Here is a 26,224-nt window from a genome sequence, read left to right on the forward strand (position 1 = left end):
CAGAGTTACAGAGAGAGAGGGAGAAACAGACAGAAAGAGACAGAGAGGTCTTCCATCTGCTGGTTCACTCTCCAAATGGCCACAATGGCCAGGGCTGTGCCAGGGTGAGGCCAGGAAGGAGCTAGGTGCTTCATCCGGGCCTCCCATGTGAGAGGCAGGAGTCCAAGCACTTGGGTCATCTTTCCTTGTTTTTCCAGGCACATTAGCAGGGAGCTGAATCAAAAGTGGAGCAGCCAGGACTCAAACAGGTATTCATATGCAATGCTGGCATCACGGGTGGCAACTTAACCTGCTGTGCCATACGCTGCCCTCCAACTCCAATGTTTTTTAAATGACAGAGTTGTATTTTTTGTGGTGTACAACATGATGTTTCGATGTATGAATTCATTGGGGAATGACTAAATCAAACTAATTAGTATATATGTTACATATCAATTAACATATAATTACAATATTTTTAATGTCCAGTTTTTAGCAAAAAAAAAAATCACAAGATGTTCTTAGAAACAGGAAAATGTGACACATTCCCAGGAAAACAGCGATCAATAGAAATCATCTCTGAGTGTCCTCCATGTTGTATTTAGACCAGGACTTCAAATAGCTCTTACAAACACCTTCAAAGGATGGAAATAAGCATTGTTTTTTTTTTGTTTTGTTTTGTTTTGTTTTGACAGAGTGGATAGTGAGAGAGAGAGATAGAGAGAACGGTCTTCCTTTTTGCAGTTGGTTCACCCTCCAATGGCCACTGCGGCCGGCGCATCTCGCTGATCCGAAGCCAGGAGCCAGGTGTTTCTCCTGGTCTCCCATGGGGTGCAGGGCCCAAGCACTTGGGCCATCCTCCACTGCCTTCCTGGGCCATAGCAGAGAGCTGGACTGGAAGAGGAGCAACCGGGATAGAATCCGGCGCCCCAACCGGGACTAGAACACGGTGTTTCAGCACCGCAAGGCGGAGGATTAGCCTGTTAAGCCACAGTGCCGGCCTAGAATTGTTTACATCTTTTAAGCAAATTAAGACAATACTGAGTCAGCAAAGATGGATTCTAAATAACGTGATAGATAATATAAAGACACGGGAAATTCTAGAGTGGACAAGTGTGATTGAAATAGAGAATTTACCAGAAAGGCTCACCAGCAGCTTGCATGTGGCAGAGGGAAGAATGAGTGAACCTGAAGCCAGAGTGATAGACATGGACAGCCGAGAGAAAAGGACTGAAGATAAGGAACAGAGCTCCAAGACCAGTGGAACAGCTCGGAGCACGCCAACAAACCCACAGTGGGAGTCCCGGAAGTAGAAAAAGCGGAGAAAGAAACAGAGAAGATAGTAGAAGCAACATGGCCAAAGCCTTCTAGACTCTGATGAGAACATTAGATATTATATCCAAGAGACTCAATGAGTTTAAAGGAGGATAAACACAAAGAGATATACACCAAGACACAGCACAGGCAAACATCGAAAAAGACAAAAATCAGAAAGAAATCGGCACAAGAGAAATGGCTCCAAAGTACAGGGAGCAGCCGGAGGATTAGCAGTTGACTTCCCAGATAAAGCAGTGCAGGCAGAAGGCAGAGAAGTGACACCAAGTGCCGAAAAACCATTGACCAAGAATTCTACTATTCAATAAATCCCTCTCTCCAAAAATGACCATATGGTAAAAACATTGCGCCATAAACAAATACAAAATAATTCATTGCTGAAATCTTGCAAATACATTGTAAAATAAGTGAATCCAGACATGGACGACTGTGTGAGTGACTCAGTTTACATAAAACTCAAAAAGGAGCAGGTGTGGTGATGCAGCAGGTTAAACCACTGCTTGGGAAGCCGACGTCCCCTGTTGGAGGGCTCGGGACTAAGTACACCTCTGCTGCCGTGCATGCTGGGAGGCAGCAGGTGGTGGCCCGAGTGCTCGGGCCCCTGCACCCATGTGGGAGACCCAGAGGAGCTCCTGGCTCCTGGCTTCGGCCTGGCCCAGCCCTGACCGTTGCAGCCATTTGGGGAGTGAACCACACATGGACAATATCATTCATTCTCTGACTCTCTCTCTCTCTCCCTTTCTCTCTCTGTCTCTCTCGCTCTCTCTCTCACTATAACTTTCAAATTAATTAATTGATTACTGTATTTTTTAAAAGCGCCATGAACTGGGTGGCTTATAAACAACAGTTATTTCTCACAGCTCTGAGGCTGGAATTCCAAGATCAAGACGCTGACAGGTGCAGTGCCTGGCGAGACCTGTTTCCTGGTCTTCTTGGTGTCCGCACATGGTGGTGGCGGGGGTGGGGGTGCTGGAGAGCTGCCCGTGGTCTCTCACTGACGTCATGGCTCCTCTCTCATGATGTCATCCCCTCCCAAGGCCCCACGTCAGAGCCAGCACCCTGGAGGGCAGGATGTCAACACACAGGCCAGCACGCAGAGCACAGCAGCCCAGCTGAAGCCGACATCCGGTTTAGCTCAGTGCTCAATGTGACCATTCACCACCTGCCCGATTCTACGTCCAAGGCCACAGCCATCCTAGACTCACTTCAGTTTTTGTGATACCTCGCAAGGTAATCTGCTGCTGACTTGTCTTTCTAGCCCATAGGTTTTAGGAGAGCTGAGCCTGTTTTTATCCTGCCTCGGGTCCCCAGCACAGTGCCAGGCACATAGCAGGTGTCTGATAATTGAGTAATTGAGCTGATAACAATGTCCTTCTAGGGGCCGGCATTGAGGTACAGAGGTTATACTGTTGTACCTTAGTGAGTGCAAACAAAGGAGCTCCACACATTGATAAAATTCGATGCTCCTTTATTGCCGGCAGTGGAGAGTGGGCTCATGCCCTAAAGAACTCTCGACCCTGAAGCCCAAAGCAACAGGGTTTATAAAGGCAAACACCACAAAATCGGGAGGGGAATACATGGTTGCTAGGATCGGGGGAAATACATGGTTACTGGGGTCAAGCTGACCTAAAACCTATGCAAAACTAGTATCAATTATAATCTTCACAATACCAGTTACAATCTTAACAATTTCAATTATAATCTTGACATTAATCCAGGTATTGGTTTTAATCATATGTAGGACATAGACAAATTACATTTTTATTATTAACCCAGGTGTAGCCTACTCACTTCCAAGCTTGAGTGATCATGGTAGGGGTTTCTGAGCTCTGCCAAGTGTGATGTAGTAGACTGCTATTGTTCAACTGTTTTAGATCATAGTTTCAGACCAGAGTCTCACGGTGTGGGGGGGGCACCTTCCTAGAATGGAGTCTCAGGTTCTCCAAAATGGAGTCCCTACTGTCAAGGTGCTACTTCAATACCTCTGCCTGCAACATCAACATTCCATATGAGCACCAGTTCAAATCCCGGCTGCTCCACTTCCAATCCAGCTTCCTGCTCACGCACCTGGGGAAGCAGCAGAGGATGGTCCAAGTACTTGGGCTCCTGCCATCCTTGTGGGAGACCGGGTAGAGTTCCAGGCTCCTGGCTTTGAGCTAGCTCAGCCCAGCTGTTGTGGCCATTTGAGCAGTGAACCAGCAGATAGAAGATCTCTCTCTCTCTCTCTCTTTCTCTCTCTCTTTCTGTAACTCTGCTTTTCAAATAAATAAATGAATCTTTAAAAAAAAAAAAACACTTCTGGCAGGCACCACGGTTCACTTGGCTAATCCTCTGCCTGCAGTGCCGGCACCCCGGGTTCTAGTCCTGGTTGGGGCGCTGGATTCTATCCCGGTTGCTCCTCTTCCAGTCTAGCTCTCTGCTGTGGCCCGGGAAGGCAGTGGAGGATGGCCCAAGTGCTTGGGCCCTGCACCCGCATGAGAGACCAGGAGGAAGCACCTGACTCCTGGCTTCGGATCGGCGCAGCGCCCCGGCCGTGGCAACCATTTGGGGGGTGAACCAATGGAAGGAAGACCTTTCTCTCTGTCTCTCTCACTGTCCAATTCTGCCTGTCCAAAATAAAAAAAAAAATTCACTTTAATTGAGATATGCCATGGGAAACAAAGATGCTAAGCTAAAGAATTTGGATTTTTTTTTGTGAAGCAATAGGGAACCACTGAGAAAGGGAGACACTTGAGCTGAGATTTTATGGCAAGATCTCTGCAGAAGTAGAGCTAGGAGGCCATAGAGGAGGTGTGACGGGGGCAGTGGCAGTGGGGGAGCATGGGAGGCGTCCTGTGTCCCCCCTGCACGGTGACCTCACAATCACTCCCACATCACCCACCCTTCAGGGCAAGTCACAGCTGCTCTGCTCACTCTGCTCTTTGTGTTCACATCTGAAGGTCACACCTCCCCTCCCAGACCAGCGAGCTGTGACAGAGGCATCGAGACAGCCAGAGAGGCCCAGCCCCCAGGATGTCAGAGGAGCCGGTGAACCCCAAGAGCCTCATGCCCACCGAGTGGAAGTCCCTGTGGAAGACAGCGGAGGAGCGGCGCATGTCCGACCTCACTCGGGTGCTGGAGTGGCTGGAGCGCAGGCAGGGGAGGAGGAAGCAGACTCTGCAGGTGGGTGTGGCCGCGGGAAGTCTCAGGACTCCTGCGGAAGTGGGGAGCGTGAGAACCCAGTGCCCCTGAAACAGAGCACTGGAGGGGTGCTAAGTACGGAGGGCGGCTGGTGGGAGGGGGTTGAGAGGTGGTGCATAGGAACCGGAAGTCTGTTTGCTGTCACTCATCAAAGGTAGGCTCCCAGGTCCTTTGCAAAACTGACCAGGGGCAGAGAGAAGATTCGCCTCGCAGTGGGTCAGGGGTACAGAATTCACAGGTGCAGGTTTTCTGATGTCTAAGAAGAAAGCAGCAAAGAGCAGTTTAAGCCATGAGGACTGTCGCCTGCATCGACATTCTAGAGGGGTCGAGGGGCAGTGGTTTCCGGGGTGTCCCTACTGGGAGGATGGGACTCTTCCCACCATCTCCAGCCACCTCCCTCTATAGTGGCCCCAGAGTCAGGGGCCACTTCAGTTCCTGTTACCACTGTCCCCACCCAGGATCCTACCAACACACCTCCTCCCTTCTACCCTGCATCCGAGCCGGTTCCAACCTTCCTCCCAGAGCTACAGCCACAGCTCTGCAAAGTGGTGTCCTCTACAGAGGATGCCCCTGAACTTGACTCCTCGAACCCCACGTGAAAGGGGTGAGCGATGGCCTTGCTGACGACGGCGCTCAGCACACAGCCCAGACTTACCGCGGGCCAGGCCCCCAGCCAGGCTCCAAGGCAGGGGCAGGCAGCCCGGTCACCTCCTGAAGGGAAAGGAGACTGAGAGACTAAAAGTCATTTTCCTAAGGTCACAGGGTTACGAAAGGACGGGGCAAGGTTCAAAGTCAGATTTTCCTGATTCCCAAGTTCACGGCAGGGTTGGCCAGTTCCCCAAAGCCACCACTACTTGCTCAGCAGTGTCCAAGTCAGCAGGAAAGCTCGGTAGCCCATCACAGCCCAGCAGAAAAATCACAGCCAGAAAGGCCCCTGGGAGGCTGCGAGGAATTCCTCCTGGGCTGAGGAGGGGTCCCACACAGAGCGGGTAGAGAACTAGTGATGGATTCTGAGGTCGAGAGGGACCAGACCAGGCCTGAGGGGTGGGAGGCTGCTCTGGGGACAGAGACAGGGACAGGGACCCCAGAAGACCCCCGCAGGCAGCAGGCAGTGGAGGGCACTGCAGCACTTAGAGTGTGGGCTAAAAGCTGGGGGTGCAGGGGTACGGTCCACTCACCAGGGAGCTCCTCCTCCTCCTCCTCCTCCTCGGGTGGGGGAGGGTGGGAGGAGCCTACAGGAGCACCTGCAGGGCTCACCTCACCTGTCTTTTCAGAAACAAAAGAACAAGAAGGAGACGTCCCCCAAAGCAGGTGGGAAGGAACAGAAGAAGGGCAAAGGCATCTCGAGACAAAAGGGAGGCCCCGGCAAGGTGAGCGCCCCAGCCAGCCCACCAGGTCCCCATTCCTCCAGCACAGGGCCCAGAAATACACTGCCCCCTCCACCCCCCCATTTAGCCAACTCGTGCCCTCCCCCAGCCCTGTCCATCCTCCGCCCAGTGAGCCGTGACGTCACATCAGTCAGTTTCCTCTGGGCACCTGCTACCTCTTTCCTCTCCCACCGTTCTACCCTCTAAGCCGTCCAGGGAGAAAGGCCACAGGCCCCACACCCAACTGCCTGCAAGAGCTGGGCTGGGCCCCTCGTGGCCTCCCTCTGAGACACACCAGGGTGTGGGGTGGGGCAGAGGGGCAGGAGCACGCGAGCCCCTCAAAGGCAACCTCTGCCCCTACCGTCTGGGGTCCAGAGCATGTCTCCTCTTGCTCACCCTTGCCTGCATTTCGGTAAAACCTTGAGGGGGCTCCGTTTGGGGGGGAGGGCCGAGGCAGGCCTAGGATCAGGCTCTAACTTCTCCTCTCCCTCCAAGACCTCGAGGCAAAACTCCAAGAGGGAGGAGAGCTCTGTGGCCACCCGAAGACTCTTCAGTGTAGACCAGAAGGGAAGACATCTCAGCACCGTGTCTGGCACCTTCTCCAAGGACAATGCCAGGAAATCTGGTAAGGGATCTGCCTTGGCATGGGACACCAGCCCCCTCCATCCTGCCTGGGGGCCGCAGCATCCAGATAAATCTAACCACAGTCAGAGACCGGAGTCAGAGACTGTCCCCCACCCCCATGGAGGCTCCTCAGAGGTCACACCTGGCCAGCCAGGGATCCGCCCACTCCTGGGTGCTGTCTTCTCCGGAAGCCCCATGCACCCCAGGTTCCCCAAGTCAGTTCTGTCGCATTGATCTCACGGCTTCCATGTTAGGTAACTCTTCCAGATACTGTGGCAAGGTCTGTTACAGGTGGTACCACTCCCACTGGTCTGGAACCTGCAGGGGGTGCTCACACCTAGGAATAGGTGGGCTTAGGATATGCCAGACCCTCGGGTCCAGAGACCTGCCCAGTCTGGCTCCACCACTGCGGAAGCTCAGAGTTGGTCAGTCCCCGTCAAGTCACCTCTGGGCTCCTCATCTGTAAAATGGGACAATAGCGTAACCAGCCCCAAGGTCAAATAACGGGGCTGTGGCCGAATGAGATACATGAAGCCCTCAGCCCGACACGAAAGAGGTGCTCAAAAAATGCCAGTGTCTCCCTCTAAGCCAAGATGCCGCCCAATTCCGGGTGGGCGGAGCCACGGCGCAGGAAGTGCAGAGGCATTGCTTGTGCGTGGCCTCCTGAGATCAGAGAAAGCTGGAATCCATTTAGCTCGCGGGAAAAGCAGACAAGAGTCTTTGAGCCTGAGTTGCCAGCTCTCGTCTATAAAATTGCCCCCCTTGTGCCCAATAAAAAAATCCTATTTTCCCTCTTTTCATTTAATACAATGAAGTCGTTGTAACCAAACTGTAGCCACTTGCCTGTCAAATTTAAATATAATTGGCAGCGCAGGATCCTGGACTGAGTCCTAGAACAGCCCTACAGTAGAAAACCTGGCAGCATCCGCACAGGCTCTGGAACGCTCCAGTGCTCATTTCGTAGTTGACAAACGGGCCGTGGCCTTACACGGAGTGAACGTCCAGGGAAACTGAGTCACGGGAAACAGGAATGCTTTTTATTCTCTGTGTAGTTCTTCTGTAAATCCATCACTTTTCCAAAAAAAAAAAAAAAAGCTTATTCAAAATAAAACCCTATTAGCTTATGCCCTCTGGGAAGCCCCATGCCTTTTCCACGTGGCTCCCAAATCCTGGGCCTCGCGGGTCCTGGAGCTGCTGGGGGTCTCACCTCCAGCACTGCACGCCGCTCCCTGCTCCCTGCCCACCCAGGCCCACAACAGCCCCACTGCCCTTGTTTCTCTGGGAGCCTCTCCCAGGAAGCCTCGCTGTGTGTAGCCAGAGCTTCCTGAACATTTCAGGGGAGCAGAGGGCACTCCCCAAACCTGGTCCTTTGTCCACTGCCCTCTGGGAGATTTTCCCAGGCTGCCTGTTCCCTGGGGGACGTCATCTCTGGTGTTTGGCATAGGGTCTGGCATAGCCTAACTCAACTGAAACGCAGGGACCCGGATGAGACAAGCACTCAGGGCCAGAAGTTAAGGAGGTGCCCTCACTCAGCTGTCCATGCTGCAGCTACTTGAGCCTGAGAGCAAGTGCTTCCTTAAATCCGTGCCCAGAGCACCCCGCTTCCGCACCCCTGCCCTGCCCCCCCCCAGCTCTCTTCTTCCTCTCTCTACCCCCTTCCCTCTCCTCGGCTTTCCTCACCCCACCCACTCCTGTCGGCTCTCTAACTTGGCAAGATCTCTGTTTCATTGGTCTCATTCTGCACTCAATGCAAGTCTATCGAGATATTTGTCTGAAGGTCTTTCCTTCCCTAAAAGAAACTCAGACCAGTGGATGAAGTCATTGTTTTCGTCTTCGTGCACAAGGCTGTGGGGAGAGCAGGCTGACTTGACAGCTGTTGCATTTTTTGCTGCCCCTTCTTCTCCTCCCTACCACCCAAGAGTGAGCGAGGGAGAAGCCTTGTTTCTCCTAATGGAATACAGCCAGCGGTCACTTGGGGACAGACAAGGGGCCAGCTCAAGTGCAGCTGCACGTTGCAGACATCCAGGAACCTCCAGAGTGTCCAGGTGTGGCACCCAGGGCTGAGTGTGGGTACAGCCAGGGGACCTTCCTGTGCAGGCTGGCAAGAGGCATAAGGTGAGTGGTGAGGGTATGGGTTGGGAGACAAGTTCAAGACAAAGCAGCCCCTAGGGAGAGCGTGGAGGCTCTTACACACCCAGCTCACCATGCTAACGTGGATTGAGTCAGGCTTGGCAAACTCCGTGTGGCTCCTGTTGTGTGCACCATCTCCAGTATGGCATTAGCAGTGTAGCAGCTCAAGAGAGAGAGCCAGAGATCCCTACCCACCTTGCAGGACCAATTCCGATTCCTAGCCTCCGCCTCCTTAATATTTTAAGTCTCTTTTCCTTCCTCTTCATTTTCACTACCGTTAGCGTGGTTTAACCCTGATCTTCTTCCACCATAATAGCATCCCACGGCTTCCAGCCTCCGTGGCTGCCACGTGGGGCTTTGTAACTTATTTTTGTCTTTGAAGTGAATTTCTTCATGGCACCACCAGAGGAAGTTAACAAAGCTCCAATAACTGACCCTAAAGAAATAGAGATTTATGAAATGACTGACAAAGAATTCAGAATAATCCTCTTAAAAGAGGCCAGTGAACTACAAGAAAATAGAAAACTAAATCAAATTAAGAAGACAATACTTAAAATTTAAAATGCAACAAATAAACAGAAACCTTTAAAACTCCCACGCAAAAATCAAGAATGTGAAAAAAAAAATTCGTACTGAAAATTTTAATAAGATGCTTCAATAGTAGGCTTCATCAGACAGAAGAATCTGAGTTCAAAGACAAGTCAATTAAAATGACCCAGCAGGGACGTAAAATGAAACAAAAGGATTAGAATGGATAAAGACAGCCTTCAGGACTTGTGAGAAATCATCCAGTGAAGCCTTTATTGCACCATGGGCATCTGAGAAGAAGAAGCAAATGAGAGGGGGGTGGAGAGAGAGAGAGAGGAAGAGGAAGGGAGGGAGGGAGGGAGGGAGGGAGGGAGGAAGGAAGGAAGGAACTGGAAGTCTACTTAAACAAATGAATATGGAAAACTCCCCAAATCAGGGAAGGATTATGGATATCCAGATTTGTGAGGCCCAAAATACCACAAAAAGTTTGGACACAAAAGCATCTATATAGAGGCCATTAAAATTCAATTGTCAAAAATAAAAGAATTTTGAAAGCATCAGAAAATCAACACATCACATACAAAGGAACTCCTTAAAGTCTATCATCAGATTTCTCAGCAGAAATCTTGCAGGTCTGTGGTATCATGGCCTAGCAGGCAAAGCCAAAGCCTGTGGGACACTGGCATATCATACAGGTCCCATTTGGAAGCCCAGCTGCTCCACTTCTCATCCAGCTCCCTGTTAATGCGCCTGGGAAAGCAGTGGAAGATGGCCCAAGTCCTTGGGCCCCTTCATCTGCATGGGAGACCCCGATGAAGTTCCTGGCTCCTGGATCTGGCCTGGCTCAGGCCCAGGCATTGCAGCCTTTTGGAGTGTGTTAGGTTCGGGATAGCTCAGGGTTCTGGCCTTTCATATCCCTAGAAAGGAGAGACAGAAAAGCAGACGGAGCCGACCTCAACAGAGACAGGTTGCTTTACTGAAGCAAAGAGGTGGTGACAGTCTCTTCAGAGACGGTGCACAGGGTGGGCCACAGGGCTGGGGTTTTATCTGGTCTGGTTGCCAAAGGAACTTGGCACCAGGGGCTCTCCAGAAGCCTTGGAGGCCTTTCACTTATCTAGTTCTCATTTTGCAGGTGGAGAAAGAGAGAGAGAGAGAGAGAGGGCGGGAGGGAGAGAGACCATGAGCAGATCTCCCACAGTGGGGGGGGGGAGGGGGAGGAGGGAAAGGGGTAACATGCCCTTTTAGGGTGTGAACTAGTGTGGATGGAAGATTCTCTCCTTCTCTCTCTCTCTCCTTCTCTTTCTCTTCTCTGTATCTCCAATTCTCAAAGAAATGTGTTTTTTGAAAAAAATAAGTCTTGCAGGCCTGAAAACAGTAGGACGATGTATTTAAAACATAGGAAGGAGAAAATCCTGCCAGCCAAGAATACCGCACCCCATCAAACTGTCCTGCAGAGATGAAGGGATGAGAGCAAAGCTCCCCAACAAGCCAGAGCCGAGAGGCCTCATCGCTGCTCGCCCTGCCTTCTGAGAAATACTGGACGCAGCTTCTCAAGCTGAAACAAGAGGACACAGCACGCGAATGTATGAAACTTACTGGTACAAGGAAGATATATAGTCAAACTCAGCACTCTCTAATATTGTAATGGTGGTGTGCAAATAACTTTCAAATCTACTATAGATGTTTAAAAATAAATATATCAAAAATAACTATAATAACTTCATGGATGCACACTATAAAATATGTAAATTATAGCAGTGGTAACATAAAAAGAGAGGAGAAGTAAATTTTTTGTATATGATCAAAGTTAACTTGTAGCAGCTTAAAACAGGATTTTATAACTATGTGAAATTTCTTATAAGCCTCATGGTGACCACTGAGCAAATCCTGTAATAGACATACAAAAAACTAAGAAATGAATCAAAGCATACCACCACAGAAAGTCATTAAATCACAAAGACAACAGGACAAATAGGAACAAGGAAACACTCATAAAACAAGTAAAGTGGCAGGAGTAAGCTCTTGCCTATCAGTAACTACTTTAAGTGTAAGTGGATTAAATTCTTTAATCAAACCAGATATGGTAGCCGAGTGCATATAAGAATGAAATCCAACTATGTGCTGTTCCCAAGAAAATCCATCTTTAGGGACACACATGGGCTGATAGTAAATTGATGAAAAAAGAGATCCCATTCAAATGAGAACCAAAGGAAAGCAGGGGTGGCTATGCTTCCATCAGACAGAATAGTTGTATCCAACACGCAAGGTCATTGTATCACAGTAATGAGGCAATTCATCAAGAGGGAATTACAATTATAAATAATTATGCACTTAATATCAATATAAACATTGATGTACCTAAATACGCAAAACGAAAAATAACAACTGAAAGGAGTAATAAATAGCAATGCAATACTAACAGGAAACTTTAATATCCAACTTTCAGAAAAAAATTGATCATCCAGACAGGAAATCAACTAGACAGCAGATCTGAACGCTGTAGACCAAATGGACCTAATAGACACGTGCATATACAGCACCCCCATCCAACAGCAGCAGCACACGCATGCGTACTGAGCACACCTGGAGCACTCTTCAAGACACAGCCTGGGGCCATGCATTAAACCACCACTTGCCACACTAGCATCCCATTGGAGTGCCGGTTCAAGTCATAGCTGCTCCACTTCCAATCCAGCTCCCTGCCAATGCACCTGGGAAAAGCAGCAGAAGATGACCCAAGTCCTTGGGCCCTGCACCCACATGAGAGACACAAATGAAGCTCCTGGCTCGTGTCTTCAACCTGGCCTAGCCCTGGCTGTTGCAGCCACTTGAAGAGTGAACAAGCAGATAGAAAATCTCTCTCTCTTCCTTTCAAATAAATAAATTTTAAGGAAAAAAAAGAGCCTTTATGCTAGACTACAAAGCAAGTCTTAACAAAGTCAAAAAGATTGAAATCACATCCAATATCTTTTCTGATCACAATAGCATGAAAGCAAGAGTAGGAGGTTAAAAATATGTGGAAATTAGGCAACACACTCCTGGACAGCCACTGGAAGTCAAACCAGAAAGCGAAACATGAATCAAAAAATATCTTGAAAATGAAAATGGAAATACAAGATCCCAATCTTTAGGAGACATGGTAAAAGCATTTCGAAGAGGATAATTTTTACCTTTCCTCTGAGGTGCCTACGCTAAGAGAAGAGGGAAGTGGATGTTCAGCCTAGCAGATAAAATGCCTGCATCCCACATTGAGTACCTGGGTTCAATTCCCAGCCCCAGCTCCTGTTCCGGGTTCTTGCCAGTGCAGACTCTGGGTGGCAGCAGCGAAGGATGGAGCAACTGGATTCCTGCTGTGGATTCCATGTGCAGATGGGACTGAGTTCTTGGCTCCCAGCTTCAGCCCTGGCCAAGGCCTGGCCATTGTAGGCATTTGGGGAATGAACCAGTGAATAGGAATTCTCATTCTCTGCCTCTCAGCTAACCATATATTTTTAGAAAAGAACTTCAAATAAGTAACCTAACTTTGCAACTCAAGGAACCAGAAAAAGAACAAACCAAGCCCAAAGTTGCTAGAAGGAAAGAAGCAATAGAGATTAGAAAATAAACCAATGTACTAGAGGCTAGAAAAAGAACAGAAAAAAATGAACTGATCAAGAAATAAGCAAGATGGATAAATGTTCGGCTAGACTAACCGGGAAAGAAGAGAGAGGACTTAAATAAAATGAAAGAGGACGTATTACACTAGGAGGCAGGCATTGTGGTGCGGCAGGCCAAGCTGTCACTTTTGACAACGCCAGCATCCCCTGTCATAGTGCCGGTTCGAGTTCTGGCTGCTCTGCTACCCATCAAGCTCCCCGCTAATGCACCTGGGAAGGCAGCAGCGGATGATGGCTCAGGAACTTGGGCACCTGCCTCCCATGTGGGAGACACAGGTGCTGTTCCTGGCTTCTGGCTTCAGCCTTGCCCAGCCCTGACTGTTGCAGACATTTGGAGAATGAACCAGTGAACGGAAGATCCCTCTCTCTCTCTCTCTCTCTCTCTCTCTCTCTGGGTGTGTATGTGTGTGTGTGTGTGTCTTTCTCTCTTTCCCCTTCCCTCCCTCTCCTTTCTAGTGTTCTGGCTTTTAAATACATTTTTAAATGAATAAATCAATAAAGGAAATATTCCAGCAGATACCACAAAAGTACAAAGAATCATCAAAGATGAGACCGCACAATCAAGTAAGAATAAATCAGATAACCTAGAAGAAATGGATACATCTTCAGACATACATAACCTTCCAAGACTGAATCATGAACACACAGAAAATCTGAACATACTGATACAAAGTAAGTGGATTGAATTAGTAATTTCAAAAAGCTCTTACCAAAGAAAAGCCTCATGCTGTCACTGGTGAATTCTAGTGAATATTTAAATACAAGAGAGCTTCAAAAAGTTGTGGAAAATGAAATCAAAAGAGATTGTGTATTTTCCATGAACTTTTTGAAGTCCTGTCACAAGAATTAATACCAATAATTTTCATTTTTTTTTCTAAAAAATTGAAAAAGGAACACTTAGTTGTGGGATACAAAATCAACATAGAAAAATCATTGTGACAGAAGACTCATAGAATGGCAAAAGCCCTAAACAGCACTCTGGCCTCAGAATCAGCCCTTAAGTCATTCGGATCTGGCTAAAAAGCCTATGAGAGTTTCACAGACATGGAAAGCCAAGACATTGTGGCCCAAAAAAATGACCTAAATGAAAGGTCTCTGTGAGTGATATCCCAGTGGAAAGAACAGGCCATCAAAGAAGGCAGTACCTTTCTCTGAAGGGAGGAGAGAACTTCCACTTAGAATATGGCCTTGTCTAAATAAGATTGGAGTTGGTGAACTCAAGAGGCTTCCATAGCCTTGGCAGCTCATGACAAGAGCCTCAGGTGATTACTGACATCATAAATAAGAGTTTCAATTGCTAAATCAACAACGGGAGTCACTGTGCACCTGCTCCCCATGTAGGACCTCTGTCCTTAATGTGTTATACTATGAGAATTAATGCTAAAACTACTACTCAAACAGTACTCTATACTTTGTGTGTCTTTGTGGGTGCATATGTTGAAATCTTTACTTAGTATATACTAAGTTGATCTTTTGTATATAAAGATAATTGAAAATGAATCATGATGAAGAATGGGATGGGAGAGGGAGTTGGAGATGGGATGGTTGCAGGTGGGAGGAAGGTTATGGGGGAAAAGCTGCTATAATTCAAAAGTTGTACTTCAGAAATTTATATTTATTAAATAAAAGTTAAAAAGAAAAAAATAAATACTTGCTAAAGTTTAAAAAAAAGAAAAATCATTGTGTTTTTTTACACTAATGCCAAACTCGCTGAAAAGAAAATAAGAAAAGCAGTTCCCTACACAATAGCATCAGCAACAATGAAATACTTAGGAATAAATGTACCCAAGGAGACACAAAATTTTTACACTAAAAACTATAAGACATTGGTGAAGGAAATTGAAGAAGACACATACAGTAAATGGAAAGATATTCTGTGTTCACATACTGAAAAAATTCATATTGTCAAAATGTCCAAAATAAAGCTATAAGTTCAATGTACTTCTTACCAAAATACCAATGGTATTTGTCAACTGAATGAAAAAAAAATCTAGGGGCCAGTGCTGTGCTATAGCGGGTAAAGCCATCGCCTGCAGTGCCAGCATCCCACATGGACACTGGTTCGAGACCCGGCTGCTCCACTTCCTATCCAGCTCTCTACTATGGCCTGGGAAAGCAGCAGAAAAATGCCCAAGTGCTTGGGTCCCTACATCCGTGTGGGAGACCCGGAAGAAGTTCCTGGCTCCTGGCTTAGGATTGGTGCAGCTCCAGCTGTTGCAGCCAATTGGGGAGTGAACCAGCAGATGGAAGACCTCTCTCTCTCTCTGCCTCTCCTTTTCTCTCTGTGTAACTCTGATTTTAAAATAAATAAATAGAGGCTGGCACCACGGCTCACTTGGCTAATCCTCCGTCTGTGGTGCCAGCACTCCGGGTTCTAGTCCCGGTTGGGGCGCCAGATTCTGTCCCGGTTGCTCCTCTTCCAGTCCAGCTCTCTGCTGTGGCCCAGGGAAGGCAGTGGAGGATGGCCCAAGTTCTTGGGCCCTGCACCCATGTGGGAGACCCAGAAGAAGCTCCTGGTTCCTGGCTTTGGATCGGCACAGCTCCAGTCGTTGCAGCCATTTGGGGAGTGAACCATTGAATGGAAGACCTCTCTCTCTCTCTCTCTCTCTCTCTCTGCCTCTGCCTCTGCCTCTCTGTAACTCTGCCTTTCAAATAAATAAATAATCCTTAAAAAACAATCTTGAGGAATAACAAAGTTGGAGACATTACATCTCATTATTTAAATCTATACCGCAAAGCCACGGGAATGCAAACAACAAGATATTGGCATAAAAACAGACACAGAATGACAGAACAGAGAGAGACCTCAGATACAAACCCATGCAAATCCAGTCAACTGTTACACAATGAGTTCATATTTGGAAAGTATGGTCTGTTCCCTAGGCGTTGATTTAAACTGGATACCCATACAAGAGAATTCAATGGGACCTCCATCTCACACCACTCACAGCCGCGGCTCTCTAGGCTAATCCTCCGCCTTGCGGCGCCAGCACTCCGGGTTCTAGTCCCGGTCGGGGCGCTGGTTCTGTCCCGGCTGCCCCTCTTCCAGGCCAGCTCTCTGCTGTGGCCAGGGAGTGCAGTGGAGGATGGCTCAAGTGCTTGGGCCCTGCACCCCATGGGAGACCAGGAGAAGCACCTGGCTCCTGCCATCGGATCAGCACGGTGCGCCGGCCGCAGCGCACCAACCGCGGCGGCCATTGGAGGGTGAACCAACGGCAAAGGAAGACCTTTCTCTCTGTCTCTCTCTCTCACTGTCCACTCTGCCTGTCAAAAAAAAAAAAGTTTGAATGGATCGAAGATGTAAGTGTATGCCCTGAGACTGTAAAAGTTCTTTAAAAAAACATGGGGGAAACTCCTTGACATTGATCTTGGAAATGATTTCTTGGACATCACATCAAAAGCACAGGCAACAAATGCAGAATTTAGCAATTGCAACACAGGAAAGCTCTGCACAGCAAAGGAAGCAGGCAACAAAATGAAGAGGCAACCCGTGGAATGGGAGAAAAGATTTGCAAATCATACATCTGAGGAAAGGTTAATTACCCAAATACATAAAGAACTCTTACAGCTCACTGGCAAATAATTAAATAAATAGAAATAATCTGATTGAAAACTGGATAAAGGTATTTTTCAAAAGATAACCAATGAATAGGTACATGAAAGATGCTCAACCTCCCTAATTATCAGGGAAATGCAAATCAACCCTATGCTATTACCTTACACCTTTCAGGATGGCTATTACCTAAAAGATAACATTGGAAAATTATTATAATATCATAATATTTCCAAAGTGTTGGCAAGGATGTGGAGAAAAGGGAGCCCTTGTAAGCTGTTGGTGGGGATTTAAGTGGGAATTGTCATTATAGAGTTTCCTTTAAAAATTTAAAATAGAACTACCTTATGATCTAGCAATGCCACTTCCGAGTTTGTTTCTGAAAGAAATGAAATCAGTATCTCAAAGAGGTCTCCACACTCTCGTGTTCATTGCAGTATTATTCACAATAACCAAGGTAGGGAAACAAACTAAGCATCCATCACCAGGGGAGTGAATGAAGACAGAACAACCCGAGAGAGGAAGAGGGAGGAGGGAGGAGGGAGGAGGGAGGAGGGAGCCCTGCATTGTACAAGGGGTCTTCCAAAAGGTCATGGAAATTCATGTTATAAAAAAACTGTGAACAGATTTCCAATATTTTTTGCATCAAAATAGGTCTGTCTTTTTGTTCCACTTTCCATGTGAACTTTTTGAAGTACCCTTGTATGCTTGAAACTTGCTAAGAGCGTAGGTCTCACCTGTTCTCACAAGAACAGGTGCACAAAACGGACGAGTTGATGAATGGTAATTGTCGTAATCATTGCACAACAGATGTGTGTATCAGATCATTGCCCAGGACACGTTAGTTAGTTCATAAAATTTATGTTCTCAAATGCACCCCAGTAAAGCTGGAAAAAGAAGATTAATAAAGTAACCTTCTCACAGCTGCATAGAATCGGGCCTTGCTTTTTATTAACGCTACCTGGCCAGTTCAGTCTTCTCACTGACACGTGTGCATCGTTTCCACTGAATGTGACTAGCAACCCCATGGAGCTTCACCCTGCCATCGTGGTATTTTTCTGGTTGCATCACTCCCTTGCTTCCTCTCACCTCTTTTCCTCTCTTTAGTTCTGAGCAGGTTCTGTGATCCTTCTCATTATCTTCCTCAATTTGTTAGCTGTATTTTTGTGACCGCTTCAGGGTTTACAGGACGCACCTTTAGCTTCCAAGACACTTACAAGTGTGTATTTCCATGCTCCGGTTGTCACACATTCTAGCTCTCCGCGGTGCACTATTATGTTTGCATGAAACAACTATCTTTTATGCTTGCCCACATATTTAACATTCCCAATGCTCTTCCTTCCTTTGTGTAAATTCGGGTTTCTGTTGAGTCATTTTCATTCTGCCTAGAGGTCTTCTTTGAATGCATCATGTGGCGTGGGATTATTGGTGATAAATTAAAACTTCTGTGTGTCCTAACAGACGTTCTCTCGCTCTTGCTCCTGAGCGGTAGCTTTGTGGAATGCAGCATTGCAGACTCACCCTCTGCTCTGCCGTCTCCTGACTCGCCTTCTTTCGCTGGGAGATTGGCTGCCCTCCTCCTCATCCTCACGTCTCTGTAACGTCTCCTTTTCCTCCACTCTCTTTCAGTACTTTGTCAGCAGTGTGGTTGTGATGCGTCTTAGCACCCTTTCCTGCCTGTTTCTCGTGCTTGGGGTTGGAGTTCGTAGCTCTCGTCAATCTTGGAGATTTTTTCCTTATCATTGATTCAGTCTTCCTTTGTCCTCCTTCTTCTGGGCACCCCGATTACACACACTTAAAATTCCACAGCTTTCAGTCTTTCTCTTTGCGTAGTTTTTCATGTTCACTATTTTTCTCTCATGCAAGGCCTAACCTGCTGTGGATCCCATCCCCTATACTTTCCATTTCAGACATTGTCGTTTCCATCTCTAGAACCTCAGTAGTGCCGGTCACTTTTGCTCTGCTGTGCCTCTCCTCCATACGCTCAGGCCTGGGCGAGCTCCCAGTGTATTTAGGACAGGTGCATCAGGGCACCGGTCGACTACTTCCTTCAGGTGCAGTCTCCTTGCCTGCAGGTGTGATTGGCACTCAGTGGGGAGGAGCCTTTCCACAGCTCTGCAGCTTCTCCTGTTCTTACTGCAGCCTGGAAGGTCGGCTTACACTGTGTCTCCTCTCTCTCTCCCCTCCCCTTCTCTGACTGCTGGGCTCCCCTCCTTGGCAGCCCCTCCCAGCCATGAGCTGGGGTGGGCATGGGCTCCCTCTTCTCTTTCCCCTCACACAAGGATCTCTGCCCTGTGTTGCCTGCTGCCCAAGGCCTGCAAACCATGGCTTTGTGTGACGTATCCAGTTAGTCAGCTGGTTAAGGCGGAAGGATGAGTCTGGTCCCTGTCACCCCAGGTTAGCTGACACCAGAAATCTCATATCAGTTTTTCTACAGCACAACTCGGATTGAATGCGAATGGTTGGTCATTTGAAACTTTTCCAAAGGAAATTACCAGGTTGGGTTTGAACTTCAGAAAGTTCAGTCCGGCTGTGGCCCTGGGGAAGCTGGGGAAAGTGGATTCCCTTGGTTTTCTCTGCTGCAGATGCCAGGCCAGAGGGCTAGAGAATCCTAAGCCACCTTGTCTCCATGCATGCAGAGGCAGAGTCCCAAACACGGCCCACTGGAAACCCAGCTTCCCTGCTCAGCCGCAGACCCAGGATTAGGCTCGTTCTTATGCAGGAGAATGGCCAGGACAAGCCCCAGGCAGAGGCATGATGAGCTGACTGCTAGGGCACCTTGGGCACATGGCCCAAGCTCTCTCACCCTCAATTCATAGGATGTGGCTGTGAGACCGTGCTGACCCCTCCCCTCCCCCAACTTCGGAAAGCCCTTGAGCCCCGCCCCCACCCCCCACCACCCCCCCACCCCACCCCCCGGCACACAGGTCACTCAACAAATGTTAGCTACCGCTGGGCTCTTTCCTACACGAGGCCCGCCTTGACCCAGAAGGGAGGTGTCTGGGGGGAGCGGGGAGTGTGTTTGCATCGATGAGGACCTGCTCCTGGAACACAGCCCTCCTCTCCACCACGGCTAAAGCGCCCTGGCCCCGTCTCCCCGCTAGGGACCGGCTGCCAGCCCAGAGCACCCTGCCCAACATAAAGGGTCCTAATGCAGCCTCGGGCTCCGTGCGAGACCCTGGGCAAGTCATGGCTTCCCTCCAGGCCACCGTTCCTCTTCTGGACGACGTCATGGAATCTAGACTCATTCCTCCTAGGCCTGTCCCGAAAACCCTCTTGAAGTTTGCTGTTGAAATCTTGCAAGGTTGCAGCCAGAAAGACCAACTTCCTTAGGGAGGAAAGTGCATCAGACTGGCATCTGCCTGGAAGGGGAACAGCACCTGCAGACTGCGAAGAGTGAAGAGCCAGAGCCCCTCACCCCGTCCCTGCCCACATACGTGTGGGTCCCTAGCAGAACGCAGAAAAGAGATTTAGAAATGCTCAGGGCCAGGCCGGCGCCACGGCTCAGTAGGCTAATCCTCCGCCTTGCGGCGCCAGCACACCGGGTTCTAGTCCTGGTCGGGGCGCCGGTTCTGTCCTGGCTGCCCCTTTTCCAGGCCAGCTCTCTGCTGTGGCCAGGGAGTGCAGTGGAGGATGGCTCAAGTGCTTGGGCCCTGCACCCCATGGGAGACCAGGATAAGCACCTGGCTCCTGCCATCGGATCAGCGCGGTGCGCCGGCCACAGCGTGCCAGACGCGGCGGCCATTGGAGGGTGAACCAACGGCAAAAGGAAGACCTTTCTCTCTCTCTCTCACTGTGCACTCTGCCTGTCAAAAAAAAAAAAATACTCAGGGCCTTTCTCAGCCCTGTCTTCCTTCATCTGCAGAAAATGCTCTGGCCGGGAGCAAAAGCACCAAATTAGAAAACAGCAGTTTGGGGCCGGCACTGTGGTATAGCAGTTACACTGCCATCTGCAGTGGCAGCATCCCATATGGGCGCCGGTTCGAGTCCCAGCTGCTCCACTTCCAATACAGCTCTCAGCTGTAGTCTGGGAACACAATGGAAGATGGCCCAAGTCCTAGGGCCCCTGCACCCACGTGGGAGACCTGGAAAAAACTCCTGGCTCCTGGCTTCAGATGGGTGCAGCTCTGGCCATTGAGGCCAATTGAGGAGTGAACCAGTGGATGGAAGACTGCCCTCCCTTTCACTCTTTCTCTCTTTGGCTCTCTGTAACTCTGCCTTTCAAATAAATAAGTGAATCTTTAAAAAAAGAAAACAGTGATTTAAGAGAGAAATCTAGAGGCATGCTTACATCTGGGAAATCTAGAAGTATTGAAAACAAAAGGACAGGCAGCGATAACAAGAAAACATGAGCAGGAGGTGGGGATTGAGGCCCAAATAAACTCATGGGTAAAGAAGGGATTTTTTTTCAAATTAATTAATTAATTTGAAAGGTAGGGTTACAGAGAGAGACAGAGGTCTCCCATCTGCTGGTTCACTCCCCAACTGGCCACAATGGCCAGGGCTGGCCAGGCCAGCCAAGAGCTTCATGCAGGGGCCCAAACATGTGGGCCATCTTCTGCTGCTTTCCTAGGTGCATTAGCAGGGAGCTGGATTGGAAGTGGAGCAGCCGGGAGGTGAGCTGGTGCCCATGTGGGATGCCGGCATTGCAGGCGGTGGCTTTACTCCACAACACCAGCCCCAGGAGGGATATTTTTAACCATTAAAGAGGACAAGTAATAACCATACACAAACATGCACCCCAAACATGTAGTGGCTAACTAAATAGATGAGGCAATAATATGTACAATGCGGGGAAGCTCTGTTACAGTACAGTTACAGTAGGAAATCGATCATTTAGACGGGAACAAGAAGCACGTGGGAGGATGCAGCATGCAATTAGCAAACTACAGCTTTTACATCTGAATGGGAAACCTACGTTTGCAGACCGAACCTTTGCAGAGCAAACCGTCCGCGGGCTACTTCAGCTGTTACAGAGGATACGAAGCACAGAGATTTCTGTGTTAACTGAACAATCATCATAACCTACTGGGAGATTATTGCACAAAGAAGTCGGCCAATCTCACAACAACATGGATGTAAAGAAATCTAAAAGAAAAGTTAGCAAACGTGCAGCAGGTATGGAGATGCAGCAAACATTCCGTGTCCAAAACAGATAGTACATGAGGACCCAGAGAGTGAGGATAGTTCACTGTCTGGATACCTAACATCAGAACTTACCACATCAACCAGCGAAAGGAACGGGCTACGTGATCATGTCTTAGATGATTTAAAAGTAATAAATGGAATTCGGGATTGACTACTAATAAAACCTCCGCGTGAATTAGGAATTAAACTGCTAAGGTGTCATAAAACATAGGCCAGAAATAGTGGCCAAACACTCTAATGATGCACTGCTAAGGTCATTTCAGTTAAATGAGCACAGGAGCACAATGAGGCGCCACCACCCTCATCATTAACATTGAGGCCGGAGCTGTGGCATAGTGGGTAAAGCTGCCACCTGCAGTGCCGGCATCCCATATGGATGCAGGTTCGAGTCCCAGCTGCTCCTCTTCCTATCCAGCTCTCTGCTATGGCCTGGGAAAGCAGTAGAAGATGGCCCAAGTGCTTGGGCCCCTGCATCCACGTGGGAAGACCCAGAGGAGCTCCTGACTCCTGGCTTCGGATCAGCACAGCTCTGGCCATTGCAGCCATTTGGGGAGTGAACCAGCAGATGGAAGACTCCCCCCCCCTTTCTCTCTCTCTGCCTCTCCTTCTCTCTCTGTATAACTCTAACCTCCAAATAAATAAATCTTTTCAAAAATTGCCTTAGATTGTTAAATGCAGTATGTCCCAAGAATATAGCATTTGTATAAATGTTAAAAAGAAAATGTTTTCATTTTTCCCTGATAGTGTAAATTCTAGTTCAAAGACCAAGGAATAAGCCACTGTGGTGCTGGTGCACTAGACAAATACCTTTTAAAAGGCAAGAGGTTTTTCTCTATCCTCATTGTGCCCATTAGAAATGGAATATGTAAAAATATTCCATTCTCATAAGTAAAAATCTGAAAAATACTTGAGTAAAATTTTAATTTAAAAAAAATGAGGTCTCCAAGCCCTAGCTCCAGCAGTATTTCGTTAGTAGAAATCTCATATTGGGGTCACATCATACCCTACTTCATGTTTGTGTCTTTGCACCTGCTGTTCCCCCTGCCTGCCATGCTGTTCCCTGCACTCCTCTTCTCCCTTTTCCATCTGATAAACTACTGTCCTGTGAAACTCAGCTTGAGAGGGCCGCACCACGGTGCAGCTGGGTAAGCCACCACCTGCTGTGTCGCATCCCATGTGGGCACCGGTTGGATTCCTGGCTGCTCCGCTTCTGACCCAGCTCCCTGCTAATGCACCTGGGAAAGCAGCGGAAGATGACCCAAGTACCTGGGCCCCTGCCACCCATGTAGGAAACCCAGATGGAGTTCCAGGCTCCTGGCTTTGGCCTGGCTCAGCCCTCACCATTGAGGACAGCTAGGGAGGGAATTAGTGGATGGAGGGCCGTTCTCTGTCTCTCCCTCTCTCTGTAGCTCTGCCCTTCAAATAACTAAAGCTTAAAAAGCAAAACAAAACCCAGCCAGAAGCTGAGGCTTATCTCTGATCCCCCCCTTCCCGCCTCGGGCAGGGCTAGGAGAGGACTGAGGGAAGACAGTCAGAGGGAGGAGGGGGAGGGGAGTCGGCAGAGGCAGGGAGAAAGGAGGGAGGGGCAAGGAAGAAAGAACTCAACACTGCTAACAAGGAGGATGGACAGAAGCCTTGGAAGCATAACCTCCTAGGGGACTTCAAAAATTCAAGGAAATGAAATTAAAGTGTTTATTTTGACGCAAGAAAAACAGCTTTGAAATCCATGCATATGAGGGGTTTTCAAAAATTTCATGGAAATGTGTATTACACAAAACTATGCATGGATTTCAAAAGTTTTTTTTTTTTTTTTTTTTTTTTGTCACCAAAGTAAACTTACCTTTTAATTCTACTTTCCGTGATCCTGTGGTGCCCCGTTTGCATCTGAGGTCGGGTATGGTTTGCAGCCCCCATGCCCTTCCAGCCCCGCTCCCCTTCCAACCCACCCTGCTCCCCCACCTGCCACGGTCTCACTCCCCGGGGAACTCGGTGCAATTTCAGACTTAGACATCAAGGACAACATCTCCCTGGAGTCCACCCAGCGGCAAAACCCATTCCGTCGGCAGAGCAGCGTCTTGGACCCCATGTTACAGGAGAGCATCTTTAACAACCGAAGGATGTCCATCATAAGAGACTGGACGAGCAAGACCCCTGACTCCACTTACGAACGCAAGCTCAAGAGTCTCATGGAAAAGGGCAATGAGCCCAAGGTGGAGTCCATGAGAATGCTGAAGCCGGAGGAGGTGCTGAGCTGCAGGTGCGTAGCCCCGTGGGGCGGGCAAGGGGCATCCTGGGGGTGACGGGCTGTGGGCACTGCACGCTTTGAGCAGAGCCCAGGGATGTAGAAGGGTGGGGCTCCCACGGCCAAAGCCTGGAGTTTCCCAGAAGCCTCAGCTGCCAACAGGCACCAGGCAGCCAGTTTCCCCTGCCCCCCACCCCCACCCCAACTCCAAGCTTTCCTTTCCCCAGCTCACCACTACCCATGACTATAGAGATGTAACTGACAAAGCTCAGACCCTGTACAGAGGAGGATCCCGGGAGACAGAAGACGGAGCTGTCCTCATCAAGTTCAGTCAGCTCTGTAGGTTTAAGACAACCTCAAATGCCTGCCAACCGTCACCAAGCCCTGCTCTTCTCCCAGACTGGCCAAGAAAGGGCGGTGTGGAATGGCTAACCAGCTGGAAGAAGGGCAGGCTGGGTCCCCAACAACTGCCTTACCAGCCGGCCCCGTGGCTGGGTAGAATTTGGCTATGACTTTCAGATTGCTTCTAATCGACCCGGGCCCATACACAGCTGGCTCCACGGTGGAGAGATTTAGACAGGAGTCCTACTCTCCAAGGTAGGGGGCTGTATTCAAAGAAATGGCGTCTATGAAACCATTAGAAAATTACCCAGGAAAACCACTAGCTCATCCAGGTCTTCAGGAACATCCCTGGATGCTGGGAGACCCTTGAGGGTCAGCGAGGAAGGGGTTTATGTTGGCTGGAACTGGCGGGGAAAAGGCAGTCCAGGTGTGCACTCTGGGGCGGGGGTCAGAGCTACCCATAAGAGCAGGGAGGCAGTGGGAAGAAGGCAGGCAACACAGCCTGACGCCATCGACAGGGAGCCTCTCTCCCGGCGTTCAGCCAAGGAACCGACCGGCGGGCGTCCAGCGTGGAGCCCTCCCCCGCCCATCCCAAAGCCAGGACGGGCGAAGGTCAGGGTTGCTGTGGCCAAGAAGGCGGGGCCCTCTCTGCCTCGTGGTTCACCAGGTATCAAGTCGGCTGTTGAGGACCAGTCTGCAAGAGGAGGGGCAGGGTGGGGGGAGGCTGGGGAGGTTCTGCACAGATGGCCTCTTCTTTGATCGTTTAAACATTGTTTCAAGAGAATATCTCTTCCAAGGCCCTGGCTCTGGCTCTTCCCCCTGCCCTGGGTGTCATCCCAGGTGTGCACAACAACCCATCCCCAGAGTGCGCCAGCCACGCTGTGCCTTTTCCTCCTCCCCAATGACCCTTTAAACGGGGCAATGTAATCTAGAGTCTTTGGACCAGGGTGGCCCATCCTCTGCCAAGCCAGCTCCCTGTGGATGGAATTTGCCTTTTCTTCCAGTCCAGAATCCCAAAGCGAACCCTTTATATCCTCAGCTTTTGTTTGCATTGACTCCTTTTTTTAATGATATTTATTTATTTATTTATTTTTATAGAAGTATTTATTTGAAAGGCAGAGTTACAGAGAGGTAGAGGCAGAGAGAGAGAGAGAGAGAGAGAGAGAGGTGTCTTTCATCTGCTGGCACACTCCTCAGATGGCCGCAACAGCTGGAGCTGGGCCAATCCAAAGCCGGGAACCAGTAGCCTCCATAAGGTCTCCCACACAGGTACAGGGGCCCAAGGACTTGGGCCATCTTCCACTGCTTTCCCAGGCCATAGCAGAGAGCTGGATCGGACGTGGAATAGCCAGGACTTGAACCAGTGCCCATATGGGATGCTGGCACAGCAGGCGGCAACTTTACCTGCTACGCCACAGCACTGGCCCCTGCACTGACTTCTTGAGTGGAGCTGAGCACAACCCAAGTGGGATTGGAGCCAAAGAGGTGAAACTTTCTTCCCAGGAGAGGGGCCAGGAGGGGCACTTGACGAGCGGATTCTTAGAGGAGTGACGCCACCGTAAGCGCCCGTGTCCTGTGGGTCTCTGTCAGCTCCACCAAGATCTGGAGAGCCCGTCCCCCAAGGAGGTCCCGCGTGGACTCCTGCTTTCTGCCACACTCGTGCCGTGGCACTGGACGCACTGCCACTCCACCTGCCGCTGACTTCTCTGGTCTTCTCTTGCCCAGGTACCTGAGGTTGTCCAAGAACAACATCCGGACCTTGCTGAAGCTGTGCCGAGACGCAGGGCTGAACGTGGACATCCACCCCCACATGGTGGAAGGGGAGATAGACACGAGGAAGGTCTTCACCCGGACCACCAGCATAGCTCTCTGAGAAGCTCTGCCCCTCCACCCGCTGCCTTCAGACCCCTCCCGCCCTCGCACCCTTGACCACCAGACGCCAGCCCCTGGCCTGCCACAGCTGGGCCTCAAGGCTCAGCGCAGCCCCTCCCAGATGGCGACAATGAGAAGGCATGACTGCATGAGTCACCGTGCTGCCGTAGGTTTGTCCTCGACGCCCAGGGCAGCAGCCATGCACAGGTGCGGGGCTGCTCTCTGCCACAAGACAGAAAGCCCCAGAGGAGGGGAGGAAGTGGGGCCT

At 49.4% G+C, this 26,224-nt stretch overlaps 1 protein-coding gene across 1 annotated transcript; it reads left to right on the plus strand.

Annotated features, from left to right (window-relative positions):
* The first annotated feature begins 4,326 nt into the window (after window positions 1–4,326).
* Window positions 4,327–25,957, plus strand: C19H16orf78 (chromosome 19 C16orf78 homolog). The gene is made up of 5 exons (XM_062176736.1): window positions 4,327–4,476; window positions 5,769–5,853; window positions 6,331–6,486; window positions 23,502–23,757; window positions 25,810–25,957. The coding sequence occupies exons 1-5, from the start codon at window positions 4,327–4,329 to the stop codon at window positions 25,955–25,957; spliced, it is 795 nt and encodes a 264-aa protein (XP_062032720.1).
* Window positions 25,958–26,224: the final 267 nt, after the last annotated feature.

This window comes from Lepus europaeus, chromosome 19 (genome assembly GCF_033115175.1).
Source record: "Lepus europaeus isolate LE1 chromosome 19, mLepTim1.pri, whole genome shotgun sequence".
In the NCBI taxonomy this organism is placed as follows: domain Eukaryota; kingdom Metazoa; phylum Chordata; class Mammalia; order Lagomorpha; family Leporidae; genus Lepus; species Lepus europaeus.